General features: G+C 36.3%; 1 protein-coding gene across 2 annotated transcripts in view; it reads left to right on the forward strand.

Annotated features, from left to right (window-relative positions):
- The window catches only part of LOC148948399 (pentatricopeptide repeat-containing protein 2, mitochondrial-like), a 447,312-nt gene that overhangs the window by 399,634 nt on the left and 25,579 nt on the right, over positions 1-22,099 (forward strand). The window contains exons 1-3 of one of the 2 annotated variants that reach the window (XM_089094335.1): positions 528-673; positions 10,861-11,092; positions 12,722-12,815. In XM_089094335.1, the coding sequence (XP_088950461.1) occupies positions 11,007-11,092; positions 12,722-12,815 (180 nt within the window). In that variant the 5' untranslated portion in view covers positions 528-673; positions 10,861-11,006. Of the gene's footprint in view, positions 1-527; positions 674-10,860; positions 11,093-12,721; positions 12,816-22,099 lie in introns of those variants that run through there. The other variant, XM_089094334.1, reaches the window with a different exon arrangement.

Below are 22,099 nucleotides of genomic sequence, written 5' to 3' on the forward strand. Positions count from 1 at the left end.
CTCCTTACAAAACACCATCCATTAAGCCCTCTAGCTCATATCTCTATCAGAAAGAATCACCAAGCCAAGAAGCCTCCTTCCCAAGTGAGATGAGGTTGGCCTGGAACCCCCTCCCAACAAGAAATAAACCAGAAACACTACAAGGGATAAATCCCTTAACTGACAAACTGGATGCACAACCAAACATGCAAACCCCAAATATATGCTTATTCATTCGAAACTGCAATGCAGTTCAGGCCATGAATATACAACAACAACAGAAAACAAAAATCATTGATGAATTGGCAAAAATCTACATCCCTAATCATATGCTCATTCAAGCAAAAAAAGATATTGCTTTACTATTAACAAAGCTGAACATTGATACACAGTCATATGCAAAAGGAAAAGGGCTAAATAGTATCTTCTTCTTCTTCTTCTATATCACAGCAGGCGGCCTTTTCAGTCGATACTATTTAGCCCTTTTCTTTTATCTACTGAAAAGCCCGCCTGCTGTGAAATAAAAGAAGAAAAAGAAGAAGCCACACCTACTGAAAAGTCCTGCTGTGAAATAGAAAAAGAAGAAAGAAGAAGAAGCCACAGCTGTTTAATCAGCTGTTTTAATAATGAATTAGCAGACAAAGGATAAGTCCCTTGGGAATTAGAATAAAAAATTTATAACTTCAAAAAGCAGGTAATAAAGTGACACGCCAAGGGAAGCCACTTAAAATGACACCTAGGCACAAATATAAGCAGATAAGGTAAAATATGGGTAGAAATAAATGATCTTTCTCACAAAATTGGCCAACAATCCTTTATTCAATTTCACACCACCCTGTTGCTGCTGCTGTTGAGAAGGTAGGTGATCAAGTCTTTCCCCCTTTCTCCTTTTTTTCCAACTTATAAGAAAGAAAAAAAAATCAATTTTCTCCATGCTAGAATGCAATGTGTAAATCTTTTGGTATTGCAGCTATAAATTGCCAAATAAATTGTTCTAAAGGATAGCATTCATCCTGGCTGAGTTCAAAGGACAAGTTCCTGACTGAGTCCTTTGATTTTGAATTGAGGTTAGGCTAGGTTAGGTTGTGTTAAGACTTTGTATTTTTGCCACTGCTTTATCTATCATTAAATAAAAACTGAATAATGCTATCTATAAGAACAATTTACTTGGCAATTTTTAGCAGCAATTTCAAAAGATGTTTGCATTGCATTTTAGAGTGGAGAAAATTTAAATTGTTTTCTTATAAGTTGGAAAAGGAGGAAAGACTTGATGAAAAAGATTCTCCCCTTAAATAATTTGTTAACTAGGATCATTATGCATATTTTAAAGTAAGAATTGTTTTTTAACATGTCTCCTTATCAGAAGTCATAATTCTTAATTTTTACCAAGTAGTCTAGTACAGTTAGGCAACATTTCTTGTTTTAGCCTATGGTCCTTTTCAATATAATAATTAAATCATTACCCTGAAAATGTCTTTTACACCACATTGGTCTTATTTCTATGGATTCTCTAAACAATATACCTCTTCATTGTTTATCATCTTATGATGCATCATGTAGGCTAGCCTATTCTTTGTTCAAATGAGTTAGCAAAATTCTTGGTTTTTGAAAACAATGCTGTTTAAGCAATTTTAGTAAATTTTTTGATACTATTATCACTTTAGGTTCTTAAAATGAGACTTGCTGACTGTAATATTTGGTAGATAAATCTTTATTTAAAACCCAGGCTCCTAAATAAGGTGACAAATCACACTGCAGTGTACCTAAATAAGGTGACTTACACTGCACCTAATTAAGGTGACAAATCACACTGCAGTGTGATTTGTTACCTTATTTAGGTGCCTGGGTTTTAAATAAAGATTTATCTACCAAATATTGCACTGACCAAAGTAAGTTGAATCTAAAAAAATCCTGAAACTATGTATTTAAGTATAGCCAATCTTCTTAAATAGCAATTTGGTTTTGCCTTCACCAGGAAATGTTCCTCCTTCCAACTTGAAGTACAAGATCTATAAGCAAATGAGCGATATTACCCTTGCTACATCTATGGTTGAAAATTGACTCAAAAGCCTTGACACCAATAAGACTGCTGGTCCTTACAACATTCATCCTCACCTACTAAAATAAGCTGTTAATGAAGTTGTCCCAGTACTTGCTATGCTTTTCCAACAGTCATGATCATAAGAAAGTTCCACCTCAATGGAAACTAGCTTACAGCACATCTATCTTTAAAAAGGTTGTTGCATGCAAAGCAGAAAATGACAGACCAATCAGCCTCATTTCTGTTGTTCTCTTCTTCTTCTTCTTCTTCTATTTCACCGCAGGCGGGCTTTTCAGTAATGCTATTTAGCCCTTTTCCTTTTGCTTCACTCTGTGGGCTACAGAGCTACTGGCTTGATTGCCTCTTATTTATTAGATATTTTCAGATATCTTTCAGTAGATCTTTCGACTCAAGGAGTTCAAATATAAGAAGATACATGTTGATTTCTATGCTCTATGTGCAGGTATAGTTGGCTAAGCTCTTGGCTGATAGTGAGATTTTGTGGTGTTTGAAGCATTTTAACAGTTTACAAAGCAAGGTATGTTGTGCAGACATCAGCATATTACATTCAAATAGGCAGTGGTCAATTGTTTCATTATTCATATTACAATACCTGCAATGACGGGACAGTGGAACTGAACCACTTGAATTAGGAAACTGGTACAAGAATGCAAGAAAGTTTGGGCCATTTGGTCCAGACCAAATTCTATGATAAATTTTAGAAAAATACTTATTGGGAAAGGGGGAAATGATAGGATTATTTTTATTAAATGTAATATCTGATAGTCTCCATCGGTAAATATCTGTAATGGGGATTGGTCTCCCACTTGGGTGTTCAATATTTATATATAATATTATAATATTTGTAAGTGGTTTTTATAAGTAATTGTATTAATTTCAGCAAATTTTTTTTGGAACAAAAGCAATGGGGGTTAAATCTTTATTCTACTTTGACAAATCAGTATTTATTATGGGAATTGACCAATTCCATGGAGGGGATTGGGGGAAAGTACGTGCAATAGACTTTGCCGGTACAGGGAACTTCTTCAATATTGGCATACTCATCTGCAATGCCTCTATACATGGCTGGATTTCTTAACCAATTATGTAGGGTGTATGAGCTATTTAATTCAATTTTTGTAAGATATTCTGTCAAGAGAAAGCTATGTCTCTCCCTTATTGTTGTTAATCCACTCTCCATAAGCAGAAACTTGGTGCTTGTGGGTTTCCTAAGACCAAATATGAGACGCATTATATCATTTTGTATTGTTTAAAATTTTTGCATCTGGGTCTTTGCACATGCACCATAGACAATGAGCCCATAGTCAATATGGTGTCTTATATGTGATTTATAAAACTGGAGTAAGGTTTTCTCCTTTTATCCCCAGGGTGTGGAAAGAAGTCTTTTTTTTGTATAACATTTTTTTATTGTGTTTGAAATGTGGAGGTGGAAATTAAGTTTTTGGTCGAGCATGAGACCTAGGTAATTAATATGATTATCTTCTGGAATAGTTGTTCCATTTAGAGTTAGTCTTGCATTAACATGATTTCGCTTTCGGTGAAATTGTATTACTTTTGACTTGGTAGGTGCAATTGGTAAATCTGAATGTTGAGAGAATTTTTCAAAGTGGAAAAGTGACTTTTGCAGCTTTTGACTGTGCTATCTCAAAGGTGTTGCCAGATGACCATAGCACCAGATCCTCAGCATATTGTAGATTCGTGTGGGGGAGGTTCATGTCCCAGAGATATAAGGCAAAGAGGAGGCAGCTGAGGACTGCTCCCTGAGGAAGGCCTTTGGTTATTGTCTTTTGTGGTGAAGAGGCTGAACCTACACAAACAATAAAACTTCGCAATTCTATGAAAGATTTTATGAAAGATACTAGCTTAGGGGGTAGTCCAAGGTTTGCAAGTTTATTTAAAAGGATTTGGTGGTTCACATTGTCATATGCCCCTTCAAAATCTAGGAAAGCTGCAATTAGGACATTATTTTTTGAGAATGATTCATTTATTGCATTTGTTAGTGATATGAAAGCCTTTGGTGAAAAGTGTTTTTTCCTGAAGCAAGTCTGAGTTTGGTTGACCACATCATTTTTTTCAAGAAATCACATAATTCAGTCAGGTTTCATTTTCTACATTATTTTTCCGATGGCACGAGTACTAATTATGGACCCTCAAAACTAACGGCTATTTTTGGGTTTTATTCTCTGTGGGAGTCATAGGAAGGATGAACATTTCCATATATTGGGGAACATAGAAGATGCCCAAGCATGATTATAACAATTTAGAAGTTCCTGTTTGTATGAAGGGGTGAGATTCTTTATCCATGTTGGGTGTATATTGTCATAGCTGCCGCTAGTCGTGGTCCTAGTATGATGTATTACATTATTCATTTCCTGGATTGAAAATGGGCTGGTTATATACTCGGATCCTGGGCGAGGTTGGTAACTTAGGTTCATAGGAATTGTGGACAGTTTGCTTCGATTATTTGCTGTTAGCTTATTAATAAAAAGAGTGGCAAATAGCTTAGCTTTTTCATTGTCATTGTCATAATGGGTATTATCATGTATAAGCTCATACGGGAGTGGGTCGGGGGAAGTCTTTTTCCCACAGATGTGGCTTATGACTTTTTGTATAATTGGCTCCTGTGTTTCTCTCAAGAGATTATTTGCAAAATCATTCCAGTAGTTATATTTAGCATTTATTATAGTCCTTTTTAGATTAGATTCTGGTTGTAATTTTTTTAAATATGTAGTAGGTGATGGGTTTTTTATGAATGTTCTCCTAGCTGCCTTTTTTGTTCTCCATTTATTTTGGCACTCATTTGTCCACAATGCTTTGGGAATGTGTTTAGGGAAGGTTTTCTTGGGTGTTGTCCTGGGGATAGCATGATTAGCTGTATTTATTAGTAAGGATGCCAACACTTCAGCTTGTTTGTCAACTGTTGTGTTTGAAATGTATGAATTTTGGGTAAAACTTATAATTTCATTATTTAGCTTATTTTGGAACATAGGCCAATTTGCTTTAGTGTTGATATATTTGGAGGTATGTGATAGGGTTTCAGCAGGTTCGTTTAGGGAGCAAACTATAGCAAAGTGGTCAGTACATAGACTATCAATTTTATTTATATAAATTTTATTCAAAATATTTAATGACACAATTTGTTGGTCAATCGTAGAGAAGCTGCCACTTTTGGGGTTGAAATATGTATTCAGGTTTGGAGGGATAGCAACAGCTAATTCCATATTATTTGAAGTCATAAGCTCAATGAACTTACCAGCTTTATTTGCTGGTTTATTCCCCCACAAAAGGCTGTGGGCATTGAAGTCTCCACAAATAATGATATTTTTTAACATATTAGAATTATTTATATAGCTAAAGAAATCCATGGCATCTGTAGTTTGGCCATTAGGGTTATAAAAGCTTATTATGTAAGTTTTTGTATTATTCAGCCAAACACTGATACGAATTGCATCAACATCATTTACAAAATCTGGAAAGTAGATGCCACAGAATTTTATATTATTTTTAACTATAAAAGATACTCCACTTCCTTTTCTCTCTTATGATCTATCCTTTCTCAGGATTGTATATCACAGAGAGTTAAATTGTTGATTTTGTTTTACATGAGTTTCCTGGAGGCAAGCAATATTGATGGAATTATTATTCATAAAAGATATTAGTTCATTTAGCTGATTTTCTGTGAGTGATCTTACGTTCCACTGGAGTATTGATATGTGTTGTGTTGTTGATTTATTTTTCATATGACTGTGTGTCAATGTTCAGCTTTGTTAATAGTAAAGCAAGATTTTTTTTTGCTTGAATGAGCATATCATCAGGGATGTCGATTTTTGCCAATTCTGCAATGATTTTTGTTTTCTGTAGTTGATGTATATTCATGGCCTGAACTGCATAACAGTTTAGAATGAATAAGCGTATATTTGGGGATTGCATGTTTAGTTGTGCATCCTGTTTGTCAGTTAAGGGATTAATTCCTGGTAGTGTTTCTGGTTTGTTTCTTCTTGGGAGGGGGGCCAGGCTGACCTCATCTCACTGGGCAAGGAGGCTTGTTGACTTGGTGATTCTTTCTGATAGGGATGAGAGCTAGGGGGCTAAGGAGATGCTGTTTTATACGGGGTACTTGATGCCTTGGGGGCATTTGACTTGGGGTTTTGGTTGGTTTCATTATGGGCTTTATTTGGTATGGTTGGTCAGCATTTGCTTCCATAGCTGCAAAGGGGTATGGAATGGCCTTCTCAGTTGCTATTTGGAGTGTTTTTGCTCTTTTCTTATATGCAGGGCATAGTGATTTATTGGTAGATTCATGTGGGCCTTTGCAATTGATACATGTTGGCTGAGTGTTGTTGCAAGTCGTCAACTCTTTAGGATGGGATGCTTTACAATTACTACCCGCTAGGAGAATTTCATTGCACATGTTTGTTGTGTGTCCCAGTATGAGACACTTCTGACAGTGAATGGGCTTTGGTTTGTATTCCTTGTGAAGTTTGATCTGTCCAAATAGGAATAACTTTTCTGGGATTTTAATTTTTTCCTTCAGTGTAAATAAGAAAGATCTACTTGTTTTTAGGCCATTAGAGTTAGGTTTACCAAGTTGGGTAACATCTTCAACTGGGATTGTTTTGCCAGCCCTATCTGAGAGCCCTTCTTTTAACTCCTGAATGGGTATTTCTGGGGGAACATTATAAACTACTATTTTTGTTGGGGATGTTACAAAAGTCTTTGAGATGATTGTTAATGATGTGCTTCTTCAACACCTTGTCAACAGTGGTATCATCTCCAACAAGCAACATGGTTTTCCCCCAATAAAATCTGTAGAAACCAACCCTTTAGATACTTACAGACAGATTACCCATTTACTGGACAAAGGGCTTTCCAATGGCTTGATTCTTTTAGACCTAGCCAAAGTATTTGGCAAGGTCCTATACAATTGGCTTTGTTCTAAGTTAAAAGCAGGAATCAAATAAGAATTAGTAGGTTGGCTAATAGACTTCCTGGCCTTAGATTTCAAATGGTACAACTTTTGAAAACAACCAGTGACTGTACTTACTTGCAACCTTGCTAAGTCCTAAGTGGAATTCCTCAGGGAACTGTTCTTGGGCCAACACTGTTTCTTCGTCATATTAATGACATAATCCTCAAAAGTCAGCAACCAGTTAAATCTCTAAGCTAATGACTCAAAACTATATAGTGTATCTGACAGATCATCTAAACAATCTGAACTTGATCCCATACAGACATTGACAGACAGGTGGCTTCTCTCTTTTAGTTTATCCAAATGTGTCACCATTTATTTTGACCACAGGCATTTTTAGTACCAGCACACTATGAATGATAACCAGAGATCCTCCCTTATTTTGCTCCTAATTTGTACCAGTGGTAAAAACCTGGAAGTAACAGTAGATATTCTCTTAAAGCTCAACAAATATTCTGCACTAACTGTGTCCAGAGCAGATTCAAGCCTTGGACTTATTAAAACAAGAATGTTTCTGAAGCTGTACAACACAATTATGAGACCAGTTTTGGTCTGCAGAACCTGCCTTGCTGGTCCATTTTACAAAAGTGATATAGCCTACAGCTTATTGAAGGTGTGCAAAGGAGGGTCAGTAAATGTATTTCTGGACTTGGCAAGAAACCATTTAGTGAAAGGCAATCTACCCTAAAGCTACCATCTTTGACTTTTTATTGCAGGTGCAGCAACATGCTACAAACATGAAAATATGCTGCCTAACCCCAAACCAAGCTCTTTACTCAGCTAACTCAACTAACCAATGAAAGACAAATGTGAGGTCACTCTAAGAAGCTTCATAAGCCTTCAGTTAACTATAGAATTAGACAAGAATTTCTTGGCCAAAGGGTTATCAATTACTAGAACTGTTTATGTGAGGAGACCATGTCTTTGGCATCTGCCAAAGTTTTCAAAAGGAGGCTCAACAAAGACTGGGAGGGTAGACCTTCAAGATACAACTGAGACTGCCCATCAATTATGTTTAGGGGTTAAAATACATGAACAAAGGAATTGAGCTATGATGCTGATGCTGCTTGTCACATCTAAGCAACTTATACACTCTATCCCAAATTAATGTTTTGCATTGGTGGCTACCTTAAATCACAGAAGAATGATCTCTGTATCATACCTATCTATGGTCAAATTAGATTTCTTGTTTTATGGTATTTCTTAATATCTTGGTCAGTTTTCTAGCAATAAAACTCACTCCCCCTTGATGATACCATGTGTAACCCTAACACATAAAAAAAGAAAACATTAAAACCAATGAAATTCTTACTTTATGATGTATGGCATGTTTCTAATAGTCAGATTATCACACTATTTTCCATTGTTACCCATTTTTGAAAGGGTCTCAGGTAATATTTTGGTAAATATTGTTAACAATCCTAGATAAAGCTAGATTACATCAAGTCAAGACTACAGAAAACCTGCGTCAACAAAGAATCTGTTACATATGAAAACATTCAATTAATAGATAAATATATTATTATGGCTATATATGGGACCATCAGGGAGAAGGGTTTGATTGTTAGTTGTGCTACTTTTATTTGTTTAGAAAAGTTCATTCAGAAGTGGCCAACCACTTGATATAGGCCTCAACAATGTTCATCACTCATTGCTTCAGTAGCCAAGATAAGGTCAAAGAAAGCTTTGATTTTGGTGGATGGGAGTGGGGGGATTAACTTAGCTGTGACTGGGCCTTATGTACGGCTGTAGGGGTGGACTCAGCCAGAGGGACTGGACCAGCCCACAAACTTACATATATGACTGTTTGGAAATTCATGTACATCTTTGCCTTCTGGTTTACCTCCACTTGTCCTGTGTGATTACTAGCTCTGTGCTTAAAAGTTGAACCTTACCCTCAAAGAACTTGTATAGCACATGGATGAATGAATACATACATATATTTACCCATAAATAAAAAAATAGATGGCATAGAAAAAAATGTTACAACCAATCAGCTAAATATTAGGAAATTGTTAAATTTTCAGTGGCAGTCCTAATTCAAAAGTCCTTCATGCTTAATTTGAAAGAATTATGCAGGAGGATAGATAATTAAGTTTCAAATTTAGTAATATTAAAACAGTAACCTGTTAAAATTTTTGGAAAGGGGGTTCACCCAGTTGGAGGCAATGAATCTGTTTCTGTTTGTTTTTGTATGGTTTAAATGATCTTTACTAACAAAACAGTTTGAAATGCTTAATATTGGCTTAAATGTGTTCTAAGACCACACTGGCTAGACATGAAGTTCAATCAAATAAACACAAAGAAAAAAAAATTGTTTTTATTGCTGAAGATGTCTTTGCTGAAGTATTTGCTTTATCTTATTATTGTTTCTTTTCAACTGGCTGAGGATCACCCTTATTTTCGTTCCTTGATTATTTTTGTATTTTTTCATTTTTGCATCTTGAATGCTAAAATTGACTTGCACAGAAAATGTAATTATTAATATAATTCAAACAAATCAATGTGAAAGAATTTCAGTTTAAAAAAAATAAAACAACTGTGATATGTTTTTGGAATTCTGCAAATCAAATGGTATGTTTGTTAAGTTTTGGGCTCTTCTGAAATGCATATTTTTTTTTAAATAATAAAGTCTGACTAATTGATTGGTAAAAGATACCTCTTATATCTAGTGAAAATGAAGTTAGACATTTTTATTTGCCCTAGGGTCATTCAAACTTAGGATCCAACTCTGAGAGGATCAAATATAAGAACCACCTCCAAAATGCTGCTTGTAAAGCTGATATTCTACCAAAAAGAAATCTTGAAAGTATTCTGCCAATTAGTAAGGATTTTCTTTTGGTATGTTCAAATTCTACTAAGGCAAAATGATAAGGCTCAGTTAAGGGCCATGCTCTGAGATTTTTTTTTTATTTGAGGAGGAGAACTTATCAATTAGTAGACCAAAAACAGATGGACTATGTATTGCAATTATTTCTATGTGGTATGGAGGGAGTGGCTTCAAGGCCCCTGTATACATCTCATGTCTCAGCTCCTGCTGAGAAAAGGAAAAGCGGGTGTTCTTTCAAAGAGACATGTCAAGGATCTTGCTGTATTATGGATGTCAGATATTGCCTGTATCATCAAAGTATCAATATACCTATTCACACTAACCAAAAAAATCACCTTACAAAATAGCACTGCAGTATTAAACCTTTTAAAATCAGGTCTTATATAAAAAAGATCATATATATAAAAAGCTGGACCATATAAGGGGGGGGGGGGATCAGAAAATTTTTCTTAGTTTAGGAGTCAAACTGCAAACATATGTTTAGATTGTTGTTTGTAAGTTGTTGTTTTTTTTTTGGTGGAGGGGTCATTAGAACAAGCTATGGGACAACCTGCTCTATGTGCAGATATAGGAGGGAGAATGGTTATAACTGATGATTTATAATCATATATCCCAATCCAGCACTCAATTATTAAGATTCATTCACTATGGTGGAAATATAATGTTGAATTAAAAAAATTATGATGGACAAGATAGGTATATCAAACAGTTTTTGTTTGATAAAGAGAATTTTAGATTAAGATTTGGAGTTATATATCATGCTGAGTTTGGCTGCATTGTGCCTACACATATGAGGACTTCCTCTGTAAAATTGGTCTAAAAAACCCTCCTCTTCTGGTAAAAACAAAACTAAGCATAAATGACTAAAGATTCACTTTTATGTTTTGGACACCCCTCCTCCCTTTCTCCTATGCATAGAGGTATGATTGTGGTTATTTATATAATAGCTTAAACTTACACAGTTGTGTCATAATACTTTATTGTATTTCCTTTTCAGATTCTTATGCATATCTTTTCTAGGAATTAGAACTATTTACACTGCTGAAAACCTTGGCATTCCAAAATATGAACAAGCAAGAACAGAAATATCCAACTTGTACCTAGGTGCTCCTATCATAGAAAAATTTAAAGACAGAGTTATCAAATCTGTTGAATCTAGTAGAAAAATGTTTGCATCAAAAGAAGATGTTTTTAATTTTGTTCATCTTGCTAGTGCTGAAGACTCACAGGCGCTACATTCCCTACTAAAGAGGTAAAGTGTGAATAGGTATGCTAAATTTAAATTATGGCTTCTCCCTGGTAAAGTAAGATCATCCTGCTTTTACAAGACAGGATTTATACTTCTCTGCAACAAACTTTCACATCTTGCCTTTTTTTTGAATATACAAATCCTATTTTTGCCAGGACCCAACAAACCTGTAGTATTAACCTTCAGCAAATTCTAAACAGATCTATCAGAGTGACAACATCTGGCAAATATGTTAATCATCCTTGTGCTTTTATGTATATGCTCAAAAAACATATGTGCTATCTACCATTTGAGAAGCTGCCAAAGTTAAGCCAGTGAAATTGACCTGCCATAGTGTTGCTTTTCAGGACCACCTATGGCAGGAAACTCACACAGAATACCTCATAACCAATGATGCATCATAGTTTGATGCACTGTTGTCATGTGGGATGACCTCTCAGCAGAGGTTATCCCAAAAGAAAATACTCATGGAGGCTTTAAAAGAACACTTAGCAAATATTTAAAGTTAGCTATTACTAAGACTGGCAATGTATAGTCATACAACAGTGCTATGAAATTTAGAACAAGAATCTGGATTATTTTTTAGACATCTTGTAAGCAAAAACTGAAGTTTCGTAATCTATCCTGAATAGGGGAAGTCAATAAAATTGTTTTTCCAGAAGACGGCAAAACTTAAACACAGCAGCATCGCACATGTGCTTCTCCCTTCTTCTTGGATCATGCTTAAGAAATATTAGGCAATTTGTGAAAACTCTGAACAATCTTTAAACAGTTTTTGTTAATAAACATTAATAAATCAAAGAATTTCTTTCTTCTTTTCCATGCTGTGTATTTGCAAACTTGTATAAAAAATATCATGTAGCTGTGGCCTACAAACTAAAGATAGCAATCTTCTTTGGAGAAAATATGCCTTCATAAAAAATGATATTTACTTTGATACAACAAGATGCATCACTATCACAACCTTCTAAAGCCAAAAGTACACATATGTGTTTTTTATTATAGGAGAACTTATGGCTAAATTTTAATCACTCTTCTTCTTCACAAGAAATCATCATTTGGTACTTTTTAGGGTTTAATTTTTTCACTTCAGTGCATTTTTCAAAACGATTCTTTTTTAGTTGCACGTTTGGTTCATTTTTGCTTGAAAAATAGTATATTTAGCGTATTTTATTTTTATAAATCTACTATGGCATCTAGTAGCTCTTGTTTAAATTGGGATTTGTGATTTTTTATATTTGTCAGGACACTTTTTTTTATGTCACTTCACAAATCGATCATGTAGGTACTTTACTTACGTTTATAGGATGGTGCAATAAGCTACCATCAGTGTACATATGGTGTATATGGTGAACCAAAAATACACAAAAAGTCTGAATCTTACTGCATTTGTAAAAGCTATGATGCTTTTCTGGGGAAACAGAGTACCACTTTATATGACGTGAAATCTGACTTTGGGAAGCTTGAATTAATTTTTCATCCAGTCTCTGGGCCATAATGGACCTATTGTTTTTATTGTTTCGAGAAACAGAACATGATTTTCGTAGCTATTCTTTTTTGTTGTTGTGTATTGCACTAATGCTACTAAAGCTTTTAGGCCTGCTCCCTTTCTTATTTTGTCTGTTTCTCTAGGTATCATTCACAAAAAACAAAAAGTCCATTTCGTTTTGGCCCTATTGTGATGCGTTACTACTACTCTAATGGACAACCTGTTGAAGCTTTGAAGGTAAGAGTAAAAATAAGCTTTCTAAAAACTTCAACGTAAGCCAATCCTGGTGTGCCGTTAATTATTTCTGTTGTTTGCTGCTTTTATTTAAAACTCTTTGTCCTCGGTTTTTTTTTCCAGTTGTGCAGACCTATCAATGAAATATGGGCTCTTGACCATTAATAGTAGTGTTTTTCTTTTCAGGACTCATGCCATTTCTGATTAAAGGCAAGCATACCGGTATTGACTAGGGTGGTCCAGGGTAATTTGTAAAAAAACATGTAAAATAGGGGAATGACATAGGAAATGTTGGCAATAGCCTTAATAACCTTAATATTTTAGCTTAGTGTAGGCTTGGACCCCCTCCTCTATCTTTGTCTATGTGCCTTTAAATAGAAGTTTAACTTTTGTGGGGCAATACTGTGAGCAAAAGATCTTATTCATATTTAATCTAAGGGTTGGCCGTTTTTGTGAAATCTTCCCTCCCGTGCTCTAGCTTTGACTCTGGAAGTGATTTTCTTGCAGTGAGGATTAATAATGTGGTTTTAATTAGTGTTTATCTTACTATGGATTATCGAGACGAGAAATCGGAGAGACTGTTTGCAGTTAGTGTGGCTCGGCTAGCTAAATGTCTCGAAAATGTGAAAAACTGGGACTTTTTTGTGTTATAGCGGGTGATTTCAACTGTGACTTGACAAAGAAAAATGAAACTGCATCTAATCGTGTGACTCTACTTTATGGTTTGCTTGACAGTGAGTATATACTCGCATAAAAAAATAAGGACTTTTCTTAGATCCGCAATAGTGGAAGTACATCTAATATCAACCATGTTGTTCATACCCCGTCGGTCTCTGTTTCTGAAGTAACCGTATCGGACTCTTGTTTTATGTCGGATCATTTTTCGCTTTCTTTTGTATTTAATGTAAATGTTAGCCCTGCAAGTTCGTCACCTAATCCGGGGGGTGAAACCTTTTTATTTTGTTTATGATTGGGAGCGTGCTTCTAGGGATTATTTCCAGAGTGTAAGTGACAGTATACTAGATAAAATTAGAGTCCACTTGAGTCTCGACTTCAACTCAATACGTATTGCACTGAGCTAACTCACGAATTGTGTGTTGCTGAAAAGTCAGCTGTACCTGCTAGGAAAGTAAAGACTGATACAAAAATTCCTAGCTGGTTGTCTAATATCAGTTTACGGAAGGCTTGTAATTCTGCTAAGTTGTGGCTTCCTATCTGGCGGGAAGCCGGTTCACCGCGGGATGGTTGGCTGAATAAGGTTCGGATTCTTACGAAATGACGATTTGCAAAGGAGCTTTCTTTGCATCGTGGTTCTTTAATTGCAGTAAATTCTGAAGTGGTTCGTTCGAATCCAAATAAGCTTTGGTCGGCATTATCTAAGGATTCCCGTGAAAATCCACCTTCGAAAATTCCTTTATTTTCATAGATTGATCCTTACCAAAATCAATTCTTATCCCCAGGAGCACAGCTTCAGGATGGTTTTTAAACTCTTCTTGATGATTTTTTTCACGTACAAAAAATCCCAGTGCTGCTAGTACGAAAGTTATGATATATTTGGCTGTTAAAAAGCTGAAGAAATAGAAATCGAATGGGTTTGATCAGAATTCGGCTCAGCATTTATTTTTGTGCATCGATTTATTTTTTGAGCACCTTGTTCTACTTTTTCCAATGGTTTTTAACCTAGGAATGGTACCTGATTCTTTTTGTATAGGTTCCCTGACGCCAATTTTGAAAAAGGGTAAAGCATCGTCATAGTGCTCTTTATACCGCCTGATTACCGTTGCAAGCTTTTTGAGTTGTTGATTATAGATGAGTTACAATCAAGGTGCACTGTCCAGGACCACCAGTTTGGCTTTCAAACTTACCTTGAATGTGGACATGCACTTAGCGCTCTTATTTCGGGTCTAATTGATGCGGGAAATTGTGGTGAAATCCTAGCACTAGCATCCCGTGACGTCAGACGTGCTTTCGATTCGTTGATACATGAAGGTATAATACTTGATATGGGTTTTAGAGGTGTTGATCCTGGTTTTTTGGCGCCACTGTATGATATGTATATTCATTTAAAAGCTGAGCCTCTGCTTCCTTCGTCCATCGGCACATGACAGATCCCATCAATTGATTGTGCCATTGAGTTGTCACCACGTGGCAACCTTATATTTCCAGTAAAAAAAGAGTAATGCAGGGTGCTATTACTTCACCGACTGCATTTAACATTAGTATTGTTAAACCTCGGTCTAATGCCCTGACTACATGTATTCTTCTTGGGATCGACGTCTCCCTGATTGGTTACGCAGATGACGTCTTTAGTCTAAGTCGTTTTCTGCTTTGCCTGGAAAAAATTTTCTGCAACTCCAGTGCGCGTATCATAAAATAGGCCTCCAGTTTAACGCTGATAAATCTTCTTTGTTGTTGTTTAATTCAAAAGAAAGTGAGCACGCACCAGTTCGATTGGGTAATGACGAAGTTGAGCTAGTTAATTCTGCTGTGTATCTAGGTCTTCCGTTCGGCCGTTCAATTACTGAAACCCGTTGGCTTCTTATGGCTCACTTCAACAAACGCGTGTCAAACACCTAAAGCCGTATTGTGGCAAATAAGTGGAAACTTGATCGCCAAATTGTATCACGACTTTATAACGCTATGGTGCTCCCTCATTTGCTGTACTTGAACCCGTGCTGGTGAATTTTTACTCTGAATGATAGGCTTAATCTTAAAGCTACATATTATAGGTTTGCAAAGTTTTTGGTGTGGGTGCCCCTGTGGACGAGCAATCGGTACATGTCTAGGAGGTTTAATATAATTGACCCAGAGGATGCTATAGGAGCGCAAATCCGGCGTTTTAATTTGTGTATTTGTGGCCACCCGTGGGCTGAATTGCTACGACAGTAATGGACTGTCAACTTTTGTCTTGTGTGCTTTGTATGGCTTTTTATATTTGCGTTATTTATTTTGAAGTGATGTTTTCTTTTGTTTTCTTTTTGTTTTGCTCCATCTGCCTTTGTTTTGATGGGTTAATAAACTATATATATTTGCTTTTTGAAATTAAGCGTAATTAAATGAACTACAGGGTATGCAATAAGAGGGAGCTTCCAGCCCCTCAGCACTCATCTTTTATAGTATATATATATATATATATATATATATATATATATATATATATATATATATATATATATATATATATATATATATATATATATATATATATATGTATATAATCAAATATTTTCTGTTTAATCCGTATTCATCTGAATATTCATTTAACTAATATGAAGCACATACCATAAGAATTTTGAAAACATGGGTCTAAAAGGCTATTTTGGGGCTTAGGTAGCAGGTTTTTGGTTTAGTTTCTCCTCTCTCCAATTTTTGTCACCACCTTAAGGAATTGTAAAATATCTTTAACCGAAATTTCAGACTGTAAGGCAATTCATGAGAAGAACCCAAATTTTTCTTTAAAGAAATATTTGTGTTTAGACATGTGATTGTCAATTGGTCGCATAAGGTCATAAAATCTATCTAATCAGTGATTGTAATTTGGAAAGGAGAATGTTGTGATTGTGTGTAGTTGTGAATGTTGTGTGTAGTTGTGATTAATCCAGATGTTGGCTCTGGGCTGAAATGTGGTCGGTAGTAACCCGGTTACTCTAAAACAGATTTTTTTTTTTCAAAATCTGGTTATCTCCTTTTCCGTTTAGAAATTATTATGAAATATTAGTAATGTTCAAAATAGTGATAAAATACAGCAATTGGTTAATATTCATTAATCTCAGCTCTGAAGTTAATCATACAACGTCCCATAACGAGTACCTGAAGCGTAGAACCAAGCGAGAACTTCTCATTATGCGATCAGTAGATTTCATTATTAAGACTACTGCGTCTGTTGCTGATTTCAAACTTGGTTTTGGGAAACCTAGCCTGTTTTGTGTCACGGTGAGGGAGGGGCAGTTGAAACTGTAATTTTTTTCTGGGGCGGGGATTAAGGGGACTTCAAAATTTTGGTTTTTTCTTTATCTTTTTTTTGGGGGGAGGAGGGGGGGTAGAATATTTTTACTTTATTCGTCATAAAAGTACACTTTTTTTTATGTCTCTTCTCCGATAGACTCTGCTCCTTGTATAATACAATACGCTATTTCTAATTCTGAGGATGACCCTGTGGTAGCACAGTAGATTGATGCTCTATTTGGTAATCTGGGCCCGGGTTTTGATTCCCGCAGCCACAAGGTTTGGTGATAAGGTTTTTCCTGTTCCTGTAAAAAGACCCAGGAACTGAAACGTCGATTCGAAGCCCTATGCGCCAGCAATGGCTCTGGAGGATCTTTATCTCTTTTTTTTTTAATTCTGGTAATCTTTTTTTTCAAATGCCATTTCAAAGTACTTAATAACATTCAGAATAAACAGAATCATAATTAAACAAAATTTCCTGTTTCTAATTTTTATTTTTTTTAAAGTCATTGCAGAATTTTCTGACCAATAGTGTAGACCAATTTCTAGAACCGGAATATGATCTGTGTGACTCATTTACTTCAAAAGAGAGTTTGCGTTTTCTAGTTCTGACGAATTTTTTGTCTTCTTAATATTGATCACAGAATATTTTGCACTATTTGAAATAAAACAGAATTTAATTTTTCTATATCTGAAGATCTCGTCTTCTTCTGAATAATTATTTGAAAAAAAAACTACGTTTTCTAAAGAGTTAAAGAGGCTGAGTCACAAGTTCGAACCTTAAAACGTACAGGGCTTAGGAGGTACAGTTGGGGGGCTGCCGCCCCCCAAAACCCCCGCTTTTTCCCTTGCAAAGAAATGCTTTGCAACACGAACGAAGTCTGCTTGAATTTTTTACCGTAAGAACATCCTATTGTATCTCTTTGATTAGAAACAGTACTGAGCCTGTTTGCTGGATTTTTTACAGGAGATTTTTCCCTAACCGATAACAATCTATAATTTGATGAACTTAACAATTTTGAACAGAAAAAACAGGAAACAGAAGAAGGGCTCAGTATTGGGGTGTAAGTACGGGTGTCGCCACTTATTGATGCAAAAATGGCACAAAAAGGTTGCTATGCCACTTACTCGAAGGGGAGAAACCCTTGTCGGCCCAAATGTTAGTGGAATTCCCGCTCTTACCCCAACGGTTCTGCAAATATCGGGTTTGGTACTACCCGATTTACAGTATACCCTGTCTCAGGGTATGATAACGCGATCGAGTGTTCAACTGGCCACTTTCTAAAGCCAAATGTACCCGCCTTGGGTTACGGCTAGAAAATCTCTTAACTCTCTCCTTGGAGGTAACAAACCTCCCTGTCAATATAATAATGACGGTACCTCGTAGCTCTATTCCTACCCTGCCTGGGTTACGGAAATTAGTACACAGTTTGTAGAAAATACCTTACTTGTATTCTTCCAAAAGGGTCACAATAATCCCACATAAATCTATATCCCCGAACGGGGTCTAAGCATAAACTAAAACAAAATAATATTTTTCACACAACTGTTCATAGGGGGTGGACTATCGCTTGGACCAGCCAATCATCTATATCCCCATTCATACTCAATTCTGCCTCTAAGCTTTATCTTTCATTGATTCCCGAACCAGGAAGTACAAAAATAGAACTTGGTTCAAAGCTTACTTATTGCGACACCTCTAACTTAGCAACGAGAATTTAACCTGTCTTTTAAAATTATACTATAAGCAAATGTAATTAGGAAAACGAAAACAAGTCATTTATCTGAAAGGAAAAGAAACAGGGGTGGAACCCCAACACTCAGCATAAACAAGCAGTTTAGGTTCAGGTAGGTTCAGGTTCATCTAATTTTCCATCATACATAATCATACTGAATACATAGCTATACCTGGCACAGAGACAAGTTTGTAGCTATATTTGTAACAGACTGAGTTGTCTTTGCCAAATTCCCTGAAGATTTAAAAAAAATGCTATTGAAACAGTTTCATTCGTGTTGGTACGACCAACTGATTGCAGGCTACAGGACTTTAAAAACCTTAACAAAAGAGGGTGCAAAAGCGGGGGGTTTGGGGGCGGCAGCCCCCCCACTGTACCTCCTAATCCCTGTACGTTTTAAGGTTTGAACTTGTGACTCAGCCTCTTTAACTCTTTAGAAAACGTATTTTTTTTCAAATAATTTCTGCACGTTTTTGTACAGTTTATTATTTATTATTGTTTGACTAACTGTTAGCTGATCGTGTCAGGAGTTAAAGTTGGGGGGTTGCCGCCCCCCAAACCCTCCGCTTTTGAAGATTCTTGTGTTAAGGCTTTTAATTCCTGAATACTTAAATCAAATGCACAGTAAGATTTTCTTTTTTCAACTTTTCTTCGAGCATGCGGGTATACGGCATGTTATCAAAGCAGTGGAGACTTACCTGTAAGCTGAAGGCCGACTGTGATATTCTTCTGGAGATGCCTATTGAGCCGAAGGATTTAATAGATTGGATTTAAAAAAGAAACGGAGTTTCTTTTTTAAACTTTAAATTTAAGAGATACTACTTTAAATTCAATATATTAAAAATTTACTCTGACGGGGAATCGAACCCGGGTCTTCCGCATGACAGAGAGGAATAGTGACCACTGTAGTATTAGAGACTCTTGTTTAGTCATTTTTATTGGCTCGGCAACAGAAAAAACCCGACGGTTTTTTTGTCAAAGTCTCTGCAATCTAGTTTCAACCCAAGCAAATACAAAGTAAGATTTTCGTTGTTTGACAAAAAAATATTCTGGGAAAGAGCTGGAATTTTTGGAAGCTTGCAGTCGGTCTTGTCAGGTTAAGAGCACTATTTTGATCTAATTTAATAATGAAATACTATGCTTTTAGGAATTTCAAAAATTAACATGGGCCCTTATGGGAAAACGAGGTTTTTCGTTAATGTAAGTTCGGGGGATAATTTTTTCGGTCTGAAAATATCAAAAGGCCCTAACAGGTCGAACTCCGGTTCGAATGAGGCATCATTCACCCGGATCCGTTGCCAACTGTGGCCTGTAGGCGTGGCTGATAAAAAAAAATAGTTTGATGAACATTAAGTGGCTATATTTGGTTTTTGGAAAACAGGGAAGGAGTGATCGGATTGAGTTGAAATTTTGAGGATAAGCTTCCAGGCCATAGCAAAGCTTATCCTTGAAATTTCAGCCCGATCGGACAACGTTAAAGGGGGGTTGTGGTGGGAGGGTCGAAACTTCCGACCCACTTTCCCCCATGAAGATAAAGTCGGAGGGGGGTGAAATTTTGCATGTTTCTTAGTTTGAGCTTAGGCTACAAAATGCGATCACCACCGTCTTTCTGCGACCGCTAGAACCGGATATCGCTTAACATTGTGGTGGGTTGCCTCATTAAAGAGGCACAAGTGTGCCTCCTTGACCATTGGGAATATTAACAGTCAATTTCTGTCGTTTGACAGGATTGAATGGATTAAGAATTTTCAAGGGAGTTCTAGCCAGAAATTGTCTGTATGAAAATTAAATAGTTTTTTACTGAAAATAGGTTTTTTGGGGTCTTCTTCTTGTACCGAGAGTGCCTTTTCAGCGGTCAATTCGGCTGTCCTCTGACAAAACCTAGTATCTACAAAGAACTAGAAATTTAGTTAAGAGTGGATCCCGCCTAATTAGACCACGAGGAATCCAATGGTGCAAGCGAAATTATTCTCCGATGCTTAGTTTCGTTGATATTACCTAGTATCTACACAGGAGCTCAGCTTTGTTTTCGTGTCATACCTAGCATGTACATACTAGAAACCGACTTTTACGCCAAAATCTAGTATCTGAGAAATTACACTTTATCAGTGAAAACAATCAGCAGCACCATACAAAGAGCATCATCACTTCATTATTTAAATAAAGACGGTAAAAATGCATAGAGCAAAACAACATTTTTGCGTTTTTCTCTGGACTTACTCAGATGTAGATACTAGGTTTTGTCGGTGGACAGCCGAATTTGGCACTTGTGTATTATAGCGACCACACCGTTGTTCTTGATCTTTTAAAAAGTGATCAGATAGCACTTCCAATATAGATCTTGTTTCTCTAACTTTACTCTTACTTTGAATGTTGCAGTGGATTCTCAGCATTCATTCAGCGATCATCTCGTCTTCTCGTTTAAAATTAGTTGTTTGCCTAATACTAGGACAAATCCTCCGTAATATGGTTAAGAGAGTAGGCAAAGTGAAATTAAGACAAATAAAAAGCATTTGTTATAGGAATTCTGTCAAATCCCCTCTGTGTAAAGTTTTTCCTGGAAAATTCACCCCCGTAAATCTCCCTCCAGACGGAACATTATTTCAAAGGAAACCCACCTCGATCACAAAATCCCTCCCTCCCCTGAAAAATGTTGTTATACCTGCAAATAACAAATACTATACTTAAACAATGGACAAATTAAACAACTTAAAACACCTATCCCCAGGGGCTGGGGGGGGTAATGTTTTCTCAAAAGCCATAATTTCGTGACTTTTCAGCTGTGCTGAACAAAATGACTATCTCAAAATTTTGATCAGACGATTTGAGGAAAAAGGGGGCGTGGGAGGGGGCTTATTGCCCTCAAATCTTTTTGGTCACTTAAAAAGGAAACTAGAACTTTGAACTTCCGTTTAAATGAGCCCTTTGTCAATATTCTAGGACTATTGGTTTGATGCAATCACCCCTGGGAAAAAAAACAAATAAACACGCATCCGTGATCTATCGAAAGTGAAAAACGTTTTGCAGAAGCATGCAGTCGCCTTCGTAGACTTTAGCTTTGTTTGGGTAATACTTGTTACGTAATCTGTCATGCTTTCCAATGCGACCTAACTAAGAATGGAAAACTTTTTAATTTCGTGCACTCATGATTGACGAGTGATGCGGTTGTTTGTGGAAAAGGTGATCAGGTAACACCTCCAATATTGATCATGTTGTCTCTAAGTTAAGTCTCACTTCGAATGTTACAGTGGATTCTGAACACACATTCAGCAATCACCTCGGTTTGTCTTTTAAAATTCGTCACTTGTCTAATACCAGGACAATTCCCCCGCAGTATTACTATAAGAAAGAGTGGGAAAAGGTTGATAAGATTCTCTACCAAGGTAGACTAGATGAGATACTAACGAAAATTAAAGTGCCGTTCCAGCTTTTACTTCATGGTGTTATGTTATATATATATGCTGCTGAAATTGTTCAGGCTATGAACAATTTCAACAATGCGTCCGGGTAGCTAAAATGAAGCGAGGTACCTGTAAGTTCGGCTGGAGTCATAGTCCCAGCTTAAGCGCAACTAAAAGACGTTCAAAAGTAAGGTATTGCATTTGG

Source organism: Artemia sp. Qi Xiang Cuo, chromosome 9, assembly GCF_049724085.1.
Source record: "Artemia sp. Qi Xiang Cuo chromosome 9, ASM4972408v1, whole genome shotgun sequence".
Lineage (NCBI taxonomy): Eukaryota > Metazoa > Arthropoda > Branchiopoda > Anostraca > Artemiidae > Artemia > Artemia sp. Qi Xiang Cuo.